The 15,373-nt window shown below is 37.4% G+C and overlaps 2 protein-coding genes and 1 long non-coding RNA gene across 6 annotated transcripts in view; all 3 read left to right on the forward strand.

Annotated features, from left to right (window-relative positions):
- The window catches only part of Step (steppke), a 43,968-nt gene extending 41,463 nt beyond the window's left edge, over positions 1 to 2,505 (forward strand). For all 4 annotated transcript variants that reach the window (XM_021335200.3, XM_021335182.3, XM_021335190.3 and 1 more), the window contains one exon: positions 37 to 2,505. In XM_021335200.3, the coding sequence (XP_021190875.2) occupies positions 37 to 382 (346 nt within the window). In that variant the 3' untranslated portion in view covers positions 383 to 2,505. The remainder of the gene's footprint in view (positions 1 to 36) is intronic.
- A 612-nt stretch (positions 2,506 to 3,117) lies between these two features.
- On the forward strand, positions 3,118 to 6,458 carry LOC135118713 (uncharacterized protein K02A2.6-like). The gene is made up of 2 exons (XM_064041375.1): positions 3,118 to 3,520; positions 3,661 to 6,458. The coding sequence occupies exons 1-2, from the start codon at positions 3,118 to 3,120 to the stop codon at positions 6,456 to 6,458; spliced, it is 3,201 nt and encodes a 1,066-aa protein (XP_063897445.1).
- A 1,037-nt stretch (positions 6,459 to 7,495) lies between these two features.
- Positions 7,496 to 13,186, forward strand: LOC135117842 (uncharacterized). The gene is made up of 4 exons (XR_010277207.1): positions 7,496 to 8,188; positions 8,397 to 8,459; positions 8,537 to 9,078; positions 10,716 to 13,186. It is a non-coding gene; the product is annotated as an uncharacterized LOC135117842 (long non-coding RNA).
- The last annotated feature ends 2,187 nt before the right edge of the window (positions 13,187 to 15,373 follow it).

Below are 15,373 nucleotides of genomic sequence, written 5' to 3' on the forward strand. Positions count from 1 at the left end.
TTTGAAGATTATTAATATAATGTGTCGTTTTTCCAGAATGTCGGCAGCTACGGCGGAGGAGCGCGACGAGTGGATCGAGTGCCTGCGCCGCTCCATCAGCCACAACCCCTTCTACGACATGCTCGCGCAGCAAGAAGAAGGCGCAGCACAACCTGCACTCCGCGCACTGAGCACAGCATACTCTCTGAACACAACTACATCTTCGTCTGTCTACTGGTGTCGTGATGTGCCAGTGATACAAGCTCCCCGAAGAACAGTGTTCGCAAAACAATCTAAGGTTACACGAGTAATGATCAACAATAAGTGCAATTTAACGACATCAAACCACCTCAGTAAACGAGCCTTAATTTTAAATGTGGTTTTTACAACTTCTGCCCAATAATAGTAAACATAAGTAATGTTTGTTTTAGGGGTATAGCCTATTGAACGAAGTCGTTTTCTTCAACTCTTATTATTGACATTAATCATAATTTATTGTAGAGAATATAGTAGAATTTTTATAAATACAGTGTACCTAAAGAGTTATAGAATGTTATATGCATAACGAGTGATAAGTCATGCATCTGATGTAACGTCTAATCGACATTGATTGCGAAATAAGTTTTATTTATCATGTTATTTTAACAAATTCATAAGTGAGCTTAACCCCGAGGTAACGTCCGTCAAGAGTCAGCTGGTGACTTGACAATAGCCATTAGTCATAACTCCAATGAATATGTGATATTTAGCCATGATAACGACGTACGGAATGTATTGTGTTGTACATATCGAAACACAATAATTGCGCATCATTTCATGGCTGTTGGTCCATGTATATAAACGAAGGAAAGACTGAAAATTGTGCTTTTTAAACATCGCCTATTCGAAATTGGAACTGTTAGTCGCGTGCGTAATAATTTACTTTTCAAATTATCACTGTAGACTTAAAAGAATAATATATTAGTGAGGAAGTCCGTATCTCACGTCTCACATCCATACTGCATCCGTACATCGATTAAAACTGCAATGAAATTAAATACGGAAGTGATGAAATCGTCGGCTTAAGGATGCAGCTTGCTAAACTCATTCTTGAGTTCATACCGTGAGATTAGTTATGAGCGCATACTGCCAAATTTTTATAGTTTGCTAAAGTAAATTGATTTCAAACATTGTTTAAATGTTGGACATCCGCATCACATCTCAGGATTGACAATAAGTTTGTTTAATTGTATCGGCAAATACATTGCTGGTTTAGCCTAATAAACCGTGGCGGAATTGTATTCAATGAAAAGTATTACTTTGATAATATTGTAATGTAACATATTATGTGAAGATAATGTAAAGTAATACATGTGTAAATAGGTTAATTAGCCTAACTTAGTGTGTGAAAGCCATCGGTATTACTACTTCTTATGAGAATGAGAATGTAAATATGGCTGGAAAACAGAAAATAAGGAAGGCACAACAACCAATTTTTGAAAAACTAATTTATGGACAAATAATTTCATGGAACTACAGCGAATCGGTTTTATTTATGTTTTAGTCAATAAATGAAACAAAGGTTATGCTTGTTATCGACACAACTCATCGTCATTTCCGCCCATAAACATAGATATAAACATTAGGTATTTAGAGTAGCCTTTATGTGGCCTAACATCATCATGTCATTAGTTTTATTAGTATTTCAGAAGTTGGCTGTTGCCGTATAGTATAATTAATTTAAATTGGGCAACAAAATTTTAGTTTACATTCCTGCTCTTTAACCTAAATAATCTCAAAAGAATGTGAGGAATTATCGTTCTCTTCGTAAGCATTTTCATGTTTTCTTAAACTGTCTCTATCACTAAATTCTTGTTCTGTAAATAATTTCAAGTATTTTTTCCAATGTAATTCGAATTCAATATTTCATTTCAATTATTCTGATAATATTTCTTTAATGATTTAATAGAATACAATATATCGTGGTCTTGTGTCAAAAGATCTCTTGTTATCTGTATACATACGTATGATTATAGTAGTATACATTTTAGAAACAGTAGAACAGCCACTCTGTATTGTTATTCTCAAAGTAATCGGTCAGTATAGCGCCTTGTACGACCAGTAAGAACAATGTTCACAAGGTGCCATAATTTTTATTTAATTTTTAACGAGCTACGATCACAGGTGTGGCTGTACTACTGACAATATTAATCCCTATTTATGTGAATAATCGGTTTTTAGAAACAATTTTATTTTTATTGTTCATAATTCAAATGTCATAAAACTCAATTATTTAATAATGATATTAGGGGAGGTAAATATTCTGTTTTGTAATTATTTTTTATGGAATGGTGCCTAGTATTGATCTGCAACTAGTTAAGCTTACTATAGTAGTATTAGTGTACCTACTTATAATGCGCTGTAAATTCGCTTTTAGAAACGTTAATTTATCAATGTAATGTTTTATATGACAGCGGATATGTGCATAATAATGGTGTTGTAAATAATTTTGTAAGAAAATGGATATACATAAAATATGTTTATTTACTAATTGGCTTTTATTTTCGCATCTATTGATTTCGAATAGTAAATAATCACTACACTTTTTCCCTACGTTAATTTAATTCATGCTAAGATTAAAAACTACAAGATTTGTTTATTATCTCTAAGTGTTCACCTTGATCCCACACAAGGAAAATATCCTAGTAAAAAACAAGTTTGTTACAACGATGTGAAGGCATGTTCTAACAGCAGAACTCGATAATCAATAGTGAACATAATTAAATGACGAATAACAGAAGCACCTACATGATTACGATAAATGCTTATCGTTCCCCACGCGAATTGCAATACTCAAAGAACCAGTTACATGTACTAATTTTCCTGAACACTTGTTTTTTATTTTTTACGGTTTTGGATCAGTTTTATGAACCCGAGGTTAACGAAATTTTGCAAGCGGGAAAATTTTATAAACGTCAACAAGTGCAAGGTGAAAGCGTGCAAGACTTTGTGGCGGCTATAAGTCTGCTTGGTGCAAAGTGCAATTTCATAGACTTAAAACGCCAGTTGAGAGACCGACTAGTACTGGGGGTGCGGGACGATCGCTTGCGACGCGACTTATTGAAAAAGAAAGACTTGACCTACGAGGTCGCGTTACAAATGTGTCTGGACTATCAAGTGACGTTCCCTGATTTGTACCCTGCGTGTGTGGCTAGTGAGTCTAAGCAAACTCCGTCTAGTGTCACAGAGGCTGAGCCGATGGATATTGGTATTGTTAAATCGAACGAGTGTCGGCGGTGCGTACGTGCACACCGGCCGGGGGAGCGCTGTCCGTTTGTTAAGGCGAAATGTTTCTACTGCAAGAAGTTTGGGCACATTGCGGCGGCCTGCTCCAAGAAGCCAGGTCGGGAACACCAGGTCGACGATATCAGAGAAGCCAACGCGAGTAACACTTCGATTGAGAAGATGATGGGCGTATATGTCTGTGTAGAAAATTACTCACCACCTATTACCACAGACGTTATGATAGACGGCGTTCAAATATCTATGGAAGTGGACTCGGGTGCATCTCGGACCATTATGTCGGAAGCGACATACAAGAGGCTTTGGTCGCCCCCCTCCGGGCTACCAATCTTAAGCTTGTGACATGGACTCAAGACCCTTTGAAAGTATTAGGGCTAGCAGATGTGCGTGTTGTGCTAGCTAATAAGGAAGCACAATGTGAACTGGTTGTGGTATCCGGGAATGGACCAAATCTGCTGGGAAGGAACTGGTTCCATGCACTAGGCCTTCAGGTATCAGGTTTGTGCTGGACTGAAGAGGAGATAGAACCATACAGAAGAGACTTTCCTGAACTATTTAGAGAAGGCCTTGGCGAGTACAAAGGTCCTGAGGTAAAACTTCACGTACGGCGCGAAGCTACGCCCCGTTTCTTAAAGGCTCGCGTTGTGCCCTACCCGCTTAAAGAAAAAGTAATTAGACAATTGAACGAGATGGTGAAGGCGGGTGTACTGACACCTGTTCGTTATTCTGAGTGGGCGACGCCAATCACGCCGGTAATAAAACAGGACACAACAATACGTATATGTGGCGATTATCGTGCCACGGTGAACGCCGCTATAGATACAGACATCTATCCGCTACCGACGTCTGTGGAAGCGTTTGTAAGACTTAGTGGCGGCAGAATATTTAGTAAGCTGGACTTGAAAAACGCGTACACACAATTGAAGGTAGACGACGAGACAGCGATGATGCTCACGCTGAACACTCCGATCGGCCTAATGAAAGTGAATCGCTTGCCATTTGGTGTGAGCGCGGCGCCAGCAATTTTTCAACGCCTAATGTCAACAGCGTTAGCGGGTATGGATGGAGTGGCGTGTCTGTTAGATGACATTGCTGTCACTGGAGCCACGATGGATGAACACAACTGGAGACTTAGAGAAGTGCTGAACAAGCTGCAACAGATGGGACTCCGCCTGAACGTAAGGAAATGTGTGTTCGCTGCGAACAGCATTACATTCCTGGGACACATGATTGATGCAGAAGGACTTCACCCAGCACCAGCGAAAGTCAAAGAGATTCAGGAAAAGTCAGCCCCAACGAACAGAGAGACCTTACGTGCCTTCCTGGGCTTATATAATTTCTATGAAAAGTTCTTGCCTGACAAGAGCACGGTGTTGGAACCACTATATCGACTTTTAGAATCAAAAAGACCTTGGAGGTGGGGTGAGAAGGAACAAGAAGCATTTGTGGAGGCGAAGCGATTACTCTCTTCAGAGCGAACATTGGTAGGCTATGATTTGCAAAAAGAACTACTTCTCATTTGTGATTCATCGGAATATGGTCTCGGAGCGATTATTGCTCACGTCATGGACGACGGCTCTGAGAGGCCGGTGATGATGGCCTCACGGACACTTCAGCCGCATGAGAGACGATATGGGCAGATTGATAAAGAGGCCCTTGCCATTATATTTGGAGTGACTAAGTTTCACGAATTCTTGGCGGGTCGCAGATTTTCTATTGTGACAGATCATAAGCCGTTGGTGGGTTTATTTAACCCTGCGAAACCAATTCCAGACCAGATTTCACCGAGAATGTTGCGCTGGTCATTGAAACTGTCCAGTTATAATTACAGCATTAAATACAGGCCTGGTAAATTAATCGGCAACGCGGACGCATTGAGCAGGTGGACTGCTCCGGACACGTCGAGCGTGCAGGAGGAGGTGCTGCGCGACGTGCTGCTGCTGGAGGAGCAGCCGAGTGGCTGGGAGCTGGATGCTAGTAAGATAGCCGCGGAGACCAATAGAGATTTAGTATTACAAAAAGTAATGTTTCATGTATTGCACGGATGGCCGCGAAGGAACATGGACCCGAGCCTACAAGCTTATTGGACACGGAGAGAGGCTCTTTCACATAATAAAGGTTGTTTATTGTGGAGCAACAGAGTCATAATACCTACGTCCTTACAGGACAAAGTGTTAAAGTTGTTACATGACCCTCATGCGGGCATTGTCCAAACAAAAACGTATGCAAGAGGTTACGTGTGGTGGGTCGACATGGATCGGCAGATTGAGAGAGTGGTGGCCAACTGTCAGCAATGTCAGCTTGTAAGAAATAACCCACCAAAAGATCCGCAGATATGGATAGTTCCAGAGAAGCCGTGGAGCCGTGTGCATGTGGATTTCGCGGGGCCCTTTCAAGGAAAAACTTTTTTAGTACTAGTAGACAGCTACAGCAAATGGTTTGAGGCTGAAATCGTACCAGGAATGAATAGTAGTACGGTGATAGCTGTTCTAAGAAAAATTTTCTCATCACAAGGGCTGCCCGAAGTTTTGGTGTCTGATAATGGACGTGCATTCACCTCGGATGAATTTAATAATTTTCTGAAAAGGAATGGTATTAAACATTTGTATTCACCGCCCTATCACCCAGAGACTAACGGGCAAATTGAACGCACGATTCAAACATTTAAAAATAAAATGAAGAAGTTAGGGAATTTGGACATGCAGTGGCAAGAGAGACTGTGCAAAGTTTTATATTATTTACGGACGTTACCAAATAGTTCCACGAACAAGACACCTGCCGAGCTACTGAATGGGCGAAGATACAGGACGGCCGTGTCGAGCCTACATCCCGACTCGATGCCGAGCCGCACCGAGCAGCAATTGGAGGCGGCGGCGCAGCGCACGCCGACGCGGACTTTTACGCTGCTGCAGCCCGTGCTAATACGCATGTACGGGCCCGGGAACAAGTGGTGCCGGGCCACCGTGGAGACGGTAGAGGGTCCGACCACTTATTTGGTAAGGACGGAAGATGGCGAGCTGCATCGGCGACATGCAGATCAAATACTGGCCAGATCGCAAGACACGTCTGATAAGGGTTCACCTGTCATTGACAGCCAGCCAGGCAACGAGACGGATTCTGAACTATCACAGGATCCGCCGATTGTGATTCCACCGCCCGAATTATGGCCGGATGTTGTAGGAATTCCTAATGATTAAGTTAATTTATGTTAGAAGTAGATTTTAGTTGTAATTGAATTAATTAGTCTTTATCAATCATTATGAGGGAAAGGTATGTTATGTTTGCACCTCCTTTGTGATTTGTTTTGTTAGATGTCAAGAATAATATTTTGTAATGTTGGTATTCGAAATAAAACAGTTTTGCTTTCTGATCTCGACCACGTTGTATCTTTTATATACCATAGAGGATTTATACAAGAAAGATATGTCCAAAGGTTAATAAGCATCGCCTAAAATTATGTTCAAAATGATACAACAATGATTTGACTATTTTAATATTAAACCTGGGATTGGAGGTGTGAGAAAAGAAATAAGGCAAAACCCCCTTAGTAAGTACATTGGTGTTTTGAGGACAAGGAAGTCCGAGACGTAAATAAAATATTAGTAGTGATGAGTACTTTTAAACTATTATGATTAAGTTATCTTCCATTATTTGCCAACATTACGACTAATGACAAGAGAAAAACAATCAGAAGCAGTTAAATTCTTGTCTCATCAGAAAATATGTAGTCAAATAATTAAGTAATGTGTTGACAAAACATAATAGTTGATTCAAGATACTGGCGATCAAAAACTGTCGTTATGTATGTCAAGAGGATGTGGTACTTGTTGGCACACGTGTTGATAACAATTTAAGTACTTTCAATGAAGGTAGTCTGTTCGCCAATCTTTGTCAGTCGGCTTGATAAGGACTATTTTTTTACCCTTAAAATGTTCAGGGAAGTATGTATGTAGGTCAAAAGTCTGGAAGGAGTCTCGTTTGCTAAATATCAGGATAAATATGATTAGACATAGGCATCCAACTGAAAAAAATATATATATGTATAGTTTAAAAACTGTGTATCAACACAAAATTGAGACATATCATAGGCAGTATGTAATTATATTCTTCAGTGAGTGTATTTGTTAAAATGCACACACAACGCCTGAACAGCTGTTTATCGGTGCTGAATGCTGTTATTTATTATATTTTCTCATCCATCATCATTAATTCCAAATTTTATCTTCTTTTCTCGCAGTTAAGAGGGCTATCACAAATTTTCGAGTTTTATACGAGTTTTGATGCGTCATTATGCTTTGGATATAGTCACAAAAAAAAAACAAAAATAAGATTAAGAAAGTTTGATCATTTATCTTGGGGCTGTTTTCAATAAATATTTTAATTTGTCCACGTACATCAGTAAAATCTTTGTCTCTGCAAAGGATGTTTCATAAAATGTTGCTTTTGGGGATCTTTTGATGCTTCAGTACTCCGAGGATATAGCAATTTAACCATTTATAAAAATGTTCAAGATACAACTATATCTTGTACTTGTGCTTGCTTACACCAATTTATTACAATTCATACAGTAATACACCAAAAATAATTCTATAAAACTGAGAGTTACTGACAATTTTCCGTACAAAACTATATTTTTTATCTATGAAAGTATAATCCAAATTCAAATAAAACATATTTAATAATTAAGGTGGTATTGTTATAAAGCTTGAAAAAAAAAATTGGTCTATTTAAAAGTAAAACAATATTTTAAAATAATTTTTGTTTGCAATGCAAAAATCAATATAAATCTTGTGACGCGCGGTGTTCAACTTTAGTCAGCGCCAGGCGCTTATCGAGGGAGGACGTATCGCTCGCTGTTGCGCCGCGCAAACTCGCCGGAGCTCGAAAAATATAGCGCAACCTGCGCAACGAACTCGTTTTGATACTAGTGAGTTTTTATTTTATTTATTAGTTATAATGATCTGATTGAAATGTAATATACACAAGTATTAACCCATGATATTCTAATGCGAAAATGTTATAGATTGGGTTCTCTTTTTTTTGATGTTGGTTATATAGAAATATGTAAGTAAATGTCATCGTCGTTAGTTTCGCTGTTGCATAATAATATTATTGGATATCTTTGATTCTTGCAGGATAATGAAAGCATATTTAATTCAGATTATCAGACTCAATCGGATACCAGTACAAATAATATGGTAAGTATTTTTTGTCACTCGCAACAGACATATTTGTTTTAATAAACTATTTACATTCCTAGTTTTTATTGTTGCAGGAAAATGAAGATACAATACATGGAAGACGAATTATAGATTTTAGTTTTTTTATAAATCAATTACTTATACCTAATTGATAAACATGGTGAAGTTTGGTTGTCGATTAAATAATTTAAAAATTGTAAACGATTATTTGTTTATTGTAACTCAATCGAGCTATTCTAGGTTATAAAATTCATCGGTACAAATAATATTTCATAAACTATAAAACCAATAAACTATTTCGAAAATAAAAGTGGCAAAGTCTCAAGTTTGTTTGTGCCGCGTGGCGGTCCGCAGGTGTGCGTTGCGTATTTCACTAGACGCACACGCGCGCAAGTGCTGCCGGCTATCGTCTAATTTACCTAAACCTGAGCGATTCGATTTTGTAATAGCGCTCTTAAATAATAAATAAATTGCAATATTTCCAGGTGAGACCAGCGAGCGACAGACAACGACCGCACTGTTTAGAACTGTACGCGAGCGGCGGCGCTGATCTCATCAAGGCCTGCAAGACTGACTCCGAGGGGAAGGTCGTCGAGGGAAAACATACTGTTTACAGGTAACAATAGCTTTATTATATACTTACAAATAAAAGTAGGCTACATGTTATTCTGATGTACATGTATAAGCTACATTACTTCCAAGAATCCAAATCCATTTAGTTGTTTGCTCGTGAAAGTACCCAAAATACACACACACACACACCTTTATTATTATAATATTTTACTCATGGAAATGATCATCCTCCGAGCCTTTTTCCCAATCATGTTGGGGTCGGCTTCCAGTCTAACCGGATTCAGCTGAGTACCAGTGCTTTACAAGAAGCGACTGCCTATCTGACCTCCTCAACCCAGTTACCCGGGCAACCCGATACCCCTGGCTAGACTGGTGTCAGACTTACTGGCTTCTGACTACCCGTAACGACTGCCAAGGATGTTCAATGACAGTTTAACGTGCCATCCGAAACACAGTCAATGATGTCTAAGATATACTTAGAAAGTACATACAAACTTAGAAAAGTTGCATTGGTACTTGCCTGTCCTGGGATCGAACCCGCGCCCTCATACTTGAGAGGTTGGTCCTTTACCCACTAGGCCACCACGGCTTCTCACTCATGGAAATGATCTACCTTTTAATAACCATCATTTAAGTAGGAACAATCGCTGTCTCATAAGGGTTTGCGAAGCTTATGTAAATTAGAGAAACTCCAATAAAAAGCCACGTTATTCATAGTGTCATAAGTATATTATACCTGGGTAAGGGTCATGACAAAAAAACAGTCAGCTCATGACGCATATAGATGAATGAAAGCGCAAAGGTTTATGAATAAAGGCGCTTAATGTTATACTGACTGACTGTTCAGCTTTACGGAACCACAAAAATTACAGACAGTGGAAACAGTAATATACACCTTTATAAAACATTTGTTTTACCCCTTTTTGGGATTTTTAACGACTATATTTTGTTCTTATTCTTATGCTTTTTTTCTTAAAATGCAGACTTATTCACACAAACTTTGCTGTTCCTGAAATATTCCTCCCTTTATAAATTTGTTCTGAACGCAAAAGATTCAGTATGTTGTCCCAGAGGTATACAATAGTTGTTGTGAGTAAAGTTAATTCTTATGCAAGTAAAATGTATGCCATGTGTGCATTTCACCTCAATAGCACCGTGACAACATTGTAGTGCATTCTATGTGCTTTGTTTCGCTTGCTTTTGTCTCCAATAATAAAAGACATAAAAGGAAATGATAAATGTTATCCAAAGAGCGTATTACAATGTGTACTTACCTAACACAATTTGATTATTATTCATTGTTTGTAAATAAGATTTCAGTTATATATAAGATATTTTTTCATCCTCGAATATATTTCTGTCTAACTGTTGACTAAAGTTAACCGCTAACGGAGTCGTAGTGTGATTATTGGGAATTTTAGTTCGAAATTAGATATATTCAGTAAGTGAGAGGGAATCTGGACATTTTGGATATTTTGTTTCTCGGACGTTGCACGTTCAAAAAGTACACATGCTTTGCTTACTTTGTATAAAAGACAAATTGTTTTCCCGAGGTTTCAGGAACTATTCAAATCGGAATCTCCTTCGATAAGCGCGTTCAAACAAACTCTTCAGATTTATATGTGTAATTAGTACATAAAGGTGTTTGAAGATTATTAATATAATGTGTCGTTTTTCCAGAATGTCGGCAGCTACGGCGGAGGAGCGCGACGAGTGGATCGAGTGCCTGCGCCGCTCCATCAGCCACAACCCCTTCTACGACATGCTCGCGCAGCGCAAGAAGAAGGCGCAGCACAACCTGCACTCCGCGCACTGAGCACAGCATACTCTCTGAACACAACTACATCTTCGTCTGTCTACTGGTGTCGTGATGTGCCAGTGATACAAGCTCCCCGAAGAACAGTGTTCGCAAAACAATCTAAGGTTACACGAGTAATGATCAACAATAAGTGCAATTTAACGACATCAAACCACCTCAGTAAACGAGCCTTAATTTTAAATGTGGTTTTTACAACTTCTGCCCAATAATAGTAAACATAAGTAATGTTTGTTTTAGGGGTATAGCCTATTGAACGAAGTCGTTTTCTTCAACTCTTATTATTGACATTAATCATAATTTATTGTAGAGAATATAGTAGAATTTTTATAAATACAGTGTACCTAAAGAGTTATAGAATGTTATATGCATAACGAGTGATAAGTCATGCATCTGATGTAACGTCTAATCGACATTGATTGCGAAATAAGTTTTATTTATCATGTTATTTTAACAAATTCATAAGTGAGCTTAACCCCGAGGTAACGTCCGTCAAGAGTCAGCTGGTGACTTGACAATAGCCATTAGTCATAACTCCAATGAATATGTGATATTTAGCCATGATAACGACGTACGGAATGTATTGTGTTGTACATATCGAAACACAATAATTGCGCATCATTTCATGGCTGTTGGTCCATGTATATAAACGAAGGAAAGACTGAAAATTGTGCTTTTTAAACATCGCCTATTCGAAATTGGAACTGTTAGTCGCGTGCGTAATAATTTACTTTTCAAATTATCACTGTAGACTTAAAAGAATAATATATTAGTGAGGAAGTCCGTATCTCACGTCTCACATCCATACTGCATCCGTACATCGATTAAAACTGCAATGAAATTAAATACGGAAGTGATGAAATCGTCGGCTTAAGGATGCAGCTTGCTAAACTCATTCTTGAGTTCATACCGTGAGATTAGTTATGAGCGCATACTGCCAAATTTTTATAGTTTGCTAAAGTAAATTGATTTCAAACATTGTTTAAATGTTGGACATCCGCATCACATCTCAGGATTGACAATAAGTTTGTTTAATTGTATCGGCAAATACATTGCTGGTTTAGCCTAATAAACCGTGGCGGAATTGTATTCAATGAAAAGTATTACTTTGATAATATTGTAATGTAACATATTATGTGAAGATAATGTAAAGTAATACATGTGTAAATAGGTTAATTAGCCTAACTTAGTGTGTGAAAGCCATCGGTATTACTACTTCTTATGAGAATGAGAATGTAAATATGGCTGGAAAACAGAAAATAAGGAAGGCACAACAACCAATTTTTGAAAAACTAATTTATGGACAAATAATTTCATGGAACTACAGCGAATCGGTTTTATTTATGTTTTAGTCAATAAATGAAACAAAGGTTATGCTTGTTATCGACACAACTCATCGTCATTTCCGCCCATAAACATAGATATAAACATTAGGTATTTAGAGTAGCCTTTATGTGGCCTAACATCATCATGTCATTAGTTTTATTAGTATTTCAGAAGTTGGCTGTTGCCGTATAGTATAATTAATTTAAATTGGGCAACAAAATTTTAGTTTACATTCCTGCTCTTTAACCTAAATAATCTCAAAAGAATGTGAGGAATTATCGTTCTCTTCGTAAGCATTTTCATGTTTTCTTAAACTGTCTCTATCACTAAATTCTTGTTCTGTAAATAATTTCAAGTATTTTTTCCAATGTAATTCGAATTCAATATTTCATTTCAATTATTCTGATAATATTTCTTTAATGATTTAATAGAATACAATATATCGTGGTCTTGTGTCAAAAGATCTCTTGTTATCTGTATACATACGTATGATTATAGTAGTATACATTTTAGAAACAGTAGAACAGCCACTCTGTATTGTTATTCTCAAAGTAATCGGTCAGTATAGCGCCTTGTACGACCAGTAAGAACAATGTTCACAAGGTGCCATAATTTTTATTTAATTTTTAACGAGCTACGATCACAGGTGTGGCTGTACTACTGACAATATTAATCCCTATTTATGTGAATAATCGGTTTTTAGAAACAATTTTATTTTTATTGTTCATAATTCAAATGTCATAAAACTCAATTATTTAATAATGATATTAGGGGAGGTAAATATTCTGTTTTGTAATTATTTTTTATGGAATGGTGCCTAGTATTGATCTGCAACTAGTTAAGCTTACTATAGTAGTATTAGTGTACCTACTTATAATGCGCTGTAAATTCGCTTTTAGAAACGTTAATTTATCAATGTAATGTTTTATATGACAGCGGATATGTGCATAATAATGGTGTTGTAAATAATTTTGTAAGAAAATGGATATACATAAAATATGTTTATTTACTAATTGGCTTTTATTTTCACATCTATTAATATCGATGATAGTAAATAAGCCCTACACTAGTGGGGTACCAATGTCAATGTCTATATTTTTTCGGACGTTAATTTAATTCATGCTGAGATTAAAAACCACAAGATTTGTTTATTATCTCGCGAGTGGCCACCTTGATCTCACACAAGGAAAATATCTTAGTAAAAACAAGTTTGTTACAACGATGTGAAGGCATGTTCTAATAGCAGAACTCGATAATCGATAGTGAATATAATTAAGTGACGAGTAACAGAAGCACCTACACGATTACGATAAATGCTTATCGTTCCCCACGCGAATTGCAATACTCAAAGAACCAGTAACATGTACTAATTTTCCTGAACACTTGTTTAATTCGACCGACCATGACGCGTCCGCCTTCCTTTTCCGTTGGTGAAACGTGTGTTGCGCAAAGTAATGCTGAAATTATGATATTATGCACCTACTGACGCTATCGAGACTATAGTACTAGTTTATACATGCAATCGTCGTATCAATGATATATTATTACGAAATATATTGGCCGATTTGCATTAATTGCGTGGATTAACCTTTGCTTGCGTATACCTACGTAGTTGCTCAGGGCCCCGATTCTCCTAAGTTAATAATGTCAAAATCGAATAGAAATCGAATCGCAATATGATCCCAATAGCAGTTTTAACCATATCGGGCATTCTGCTACTAATAAAAGACCAATCGTATTCGATTGACTTTTGATTGGTGTGCGATTGGTCTGCTATTTTGATGATTTTGGTCTATACGGTAGTTTCCTGTACAATCATTTTGCAATCGTAAATCATTTGCAGACAAAATGATTCATTATTGAATGGCAGAAAAGGATAAAACGTTTATTTCAAAGAAAAAATAGCGGAATGCCACATACGCTTCAATCGTAATCGAGTCGGGATTGGATCTTAGTCGAATCGAGTCGAACGTCAATCGAATGGCGCTTAAGTAAAATTAGGAGAATCGGGCCCCTGATCAGATGAAGTAAGTGCTAACACGCACGGATGATCGATGATGTGCTTTCCTACAAAAGTGAAGGCTAATAGAATATGTTGTTAAGTCCTGTCTCTACATTCAGTTATTAATTAAATGTCATCTTAAGTGTTGGAACCAGTTCATTACCCATAGGCAAAAGAAGGAGGCCTATAAGTTACCTGTTACTTGCGGACGGATTTCAGCAGGAGTTTTGTTTCAAATTGATAAAGGCATTAAGTTCACAATCTTAGTAGCAAGGCAGTTCACTAAATTGCTCCACAACAAACAAATGGTGTAACAAACATAGACGCAATGTTAGCATAGCTGTACCTAATAACTATCTGAGCTTAATAATACGCTAGGCGACTTGTTCAATACAATGCGATGCATCAAGGTACAAAACAACCCACACAAGGAATTAAAAACATCTGAACAATAGATGCCTCAAGTTTAATATAGTCTGCACCGCATATAATATATCATGAGCACCAAAATTTCAATCAAATAGAGGTGTACTTGAGTCAATTGTATGATTTCAATCGGTCACGTAACAATTGCTTTGTAATACGTTGGTCGTCGAACCAACATTGGACAGAGTATTTAGGCTCGTCACGTTCGTCGACCGCACTCAAACATTAATGAGGACGATTATTATTGTGATTAAATTGCACTATTGATTCGCAGGTGCTCCTTGATCAAGTTGTATCCTACTGTAGGAGAGAAGGCCGTTGGTTTGAATAGAGCCAAATATATATTACAAGTATGGTAGAGAATAGGAGGATCTGAAAATATGTGCGACCAAACATGAACTATCTATGAAGGTTGTTCACAGTTCAGAAGGACAAATCACTTAATTGCTTGGGGTGGGTGCGCCTTATAAAAACTACAAGGCAATACAATCACAGTCTCTTCTCCCTCTAAAACTATGGCCCTTCTAAGACTTAACCAATGAATATATAATGAAGTTATCTAATTGATACGGTGTTTATGTAATCCTACTAATATTATAAACGCGAAAGTTTGTATGTATGGATGTATGGATGTTTGTTACTCTTTCACGCAAAAACTACTGGATGGATTTTAATGAAACTTTACAATAATATAGCTTATACATCAGAATAACACATAGGCTACAATTTGTAAACATAATTGTTCGAAATACTAAACCTGCGCAGACG

Source organism: Helicoverpa armigera, chromosome 2, assembly GCF_030705265.1.
Source record: "Helicoverpa armigera isolate CAAS_96S chromosome 2, ASM3070526v1, whole genome shotgun sequence".
NCBI lineage: Eukaryota > Metazoa > Arthropoda > Insecta > Lepidoptera > Noctuidae > Helicoverpa > Helicoverpa armigera.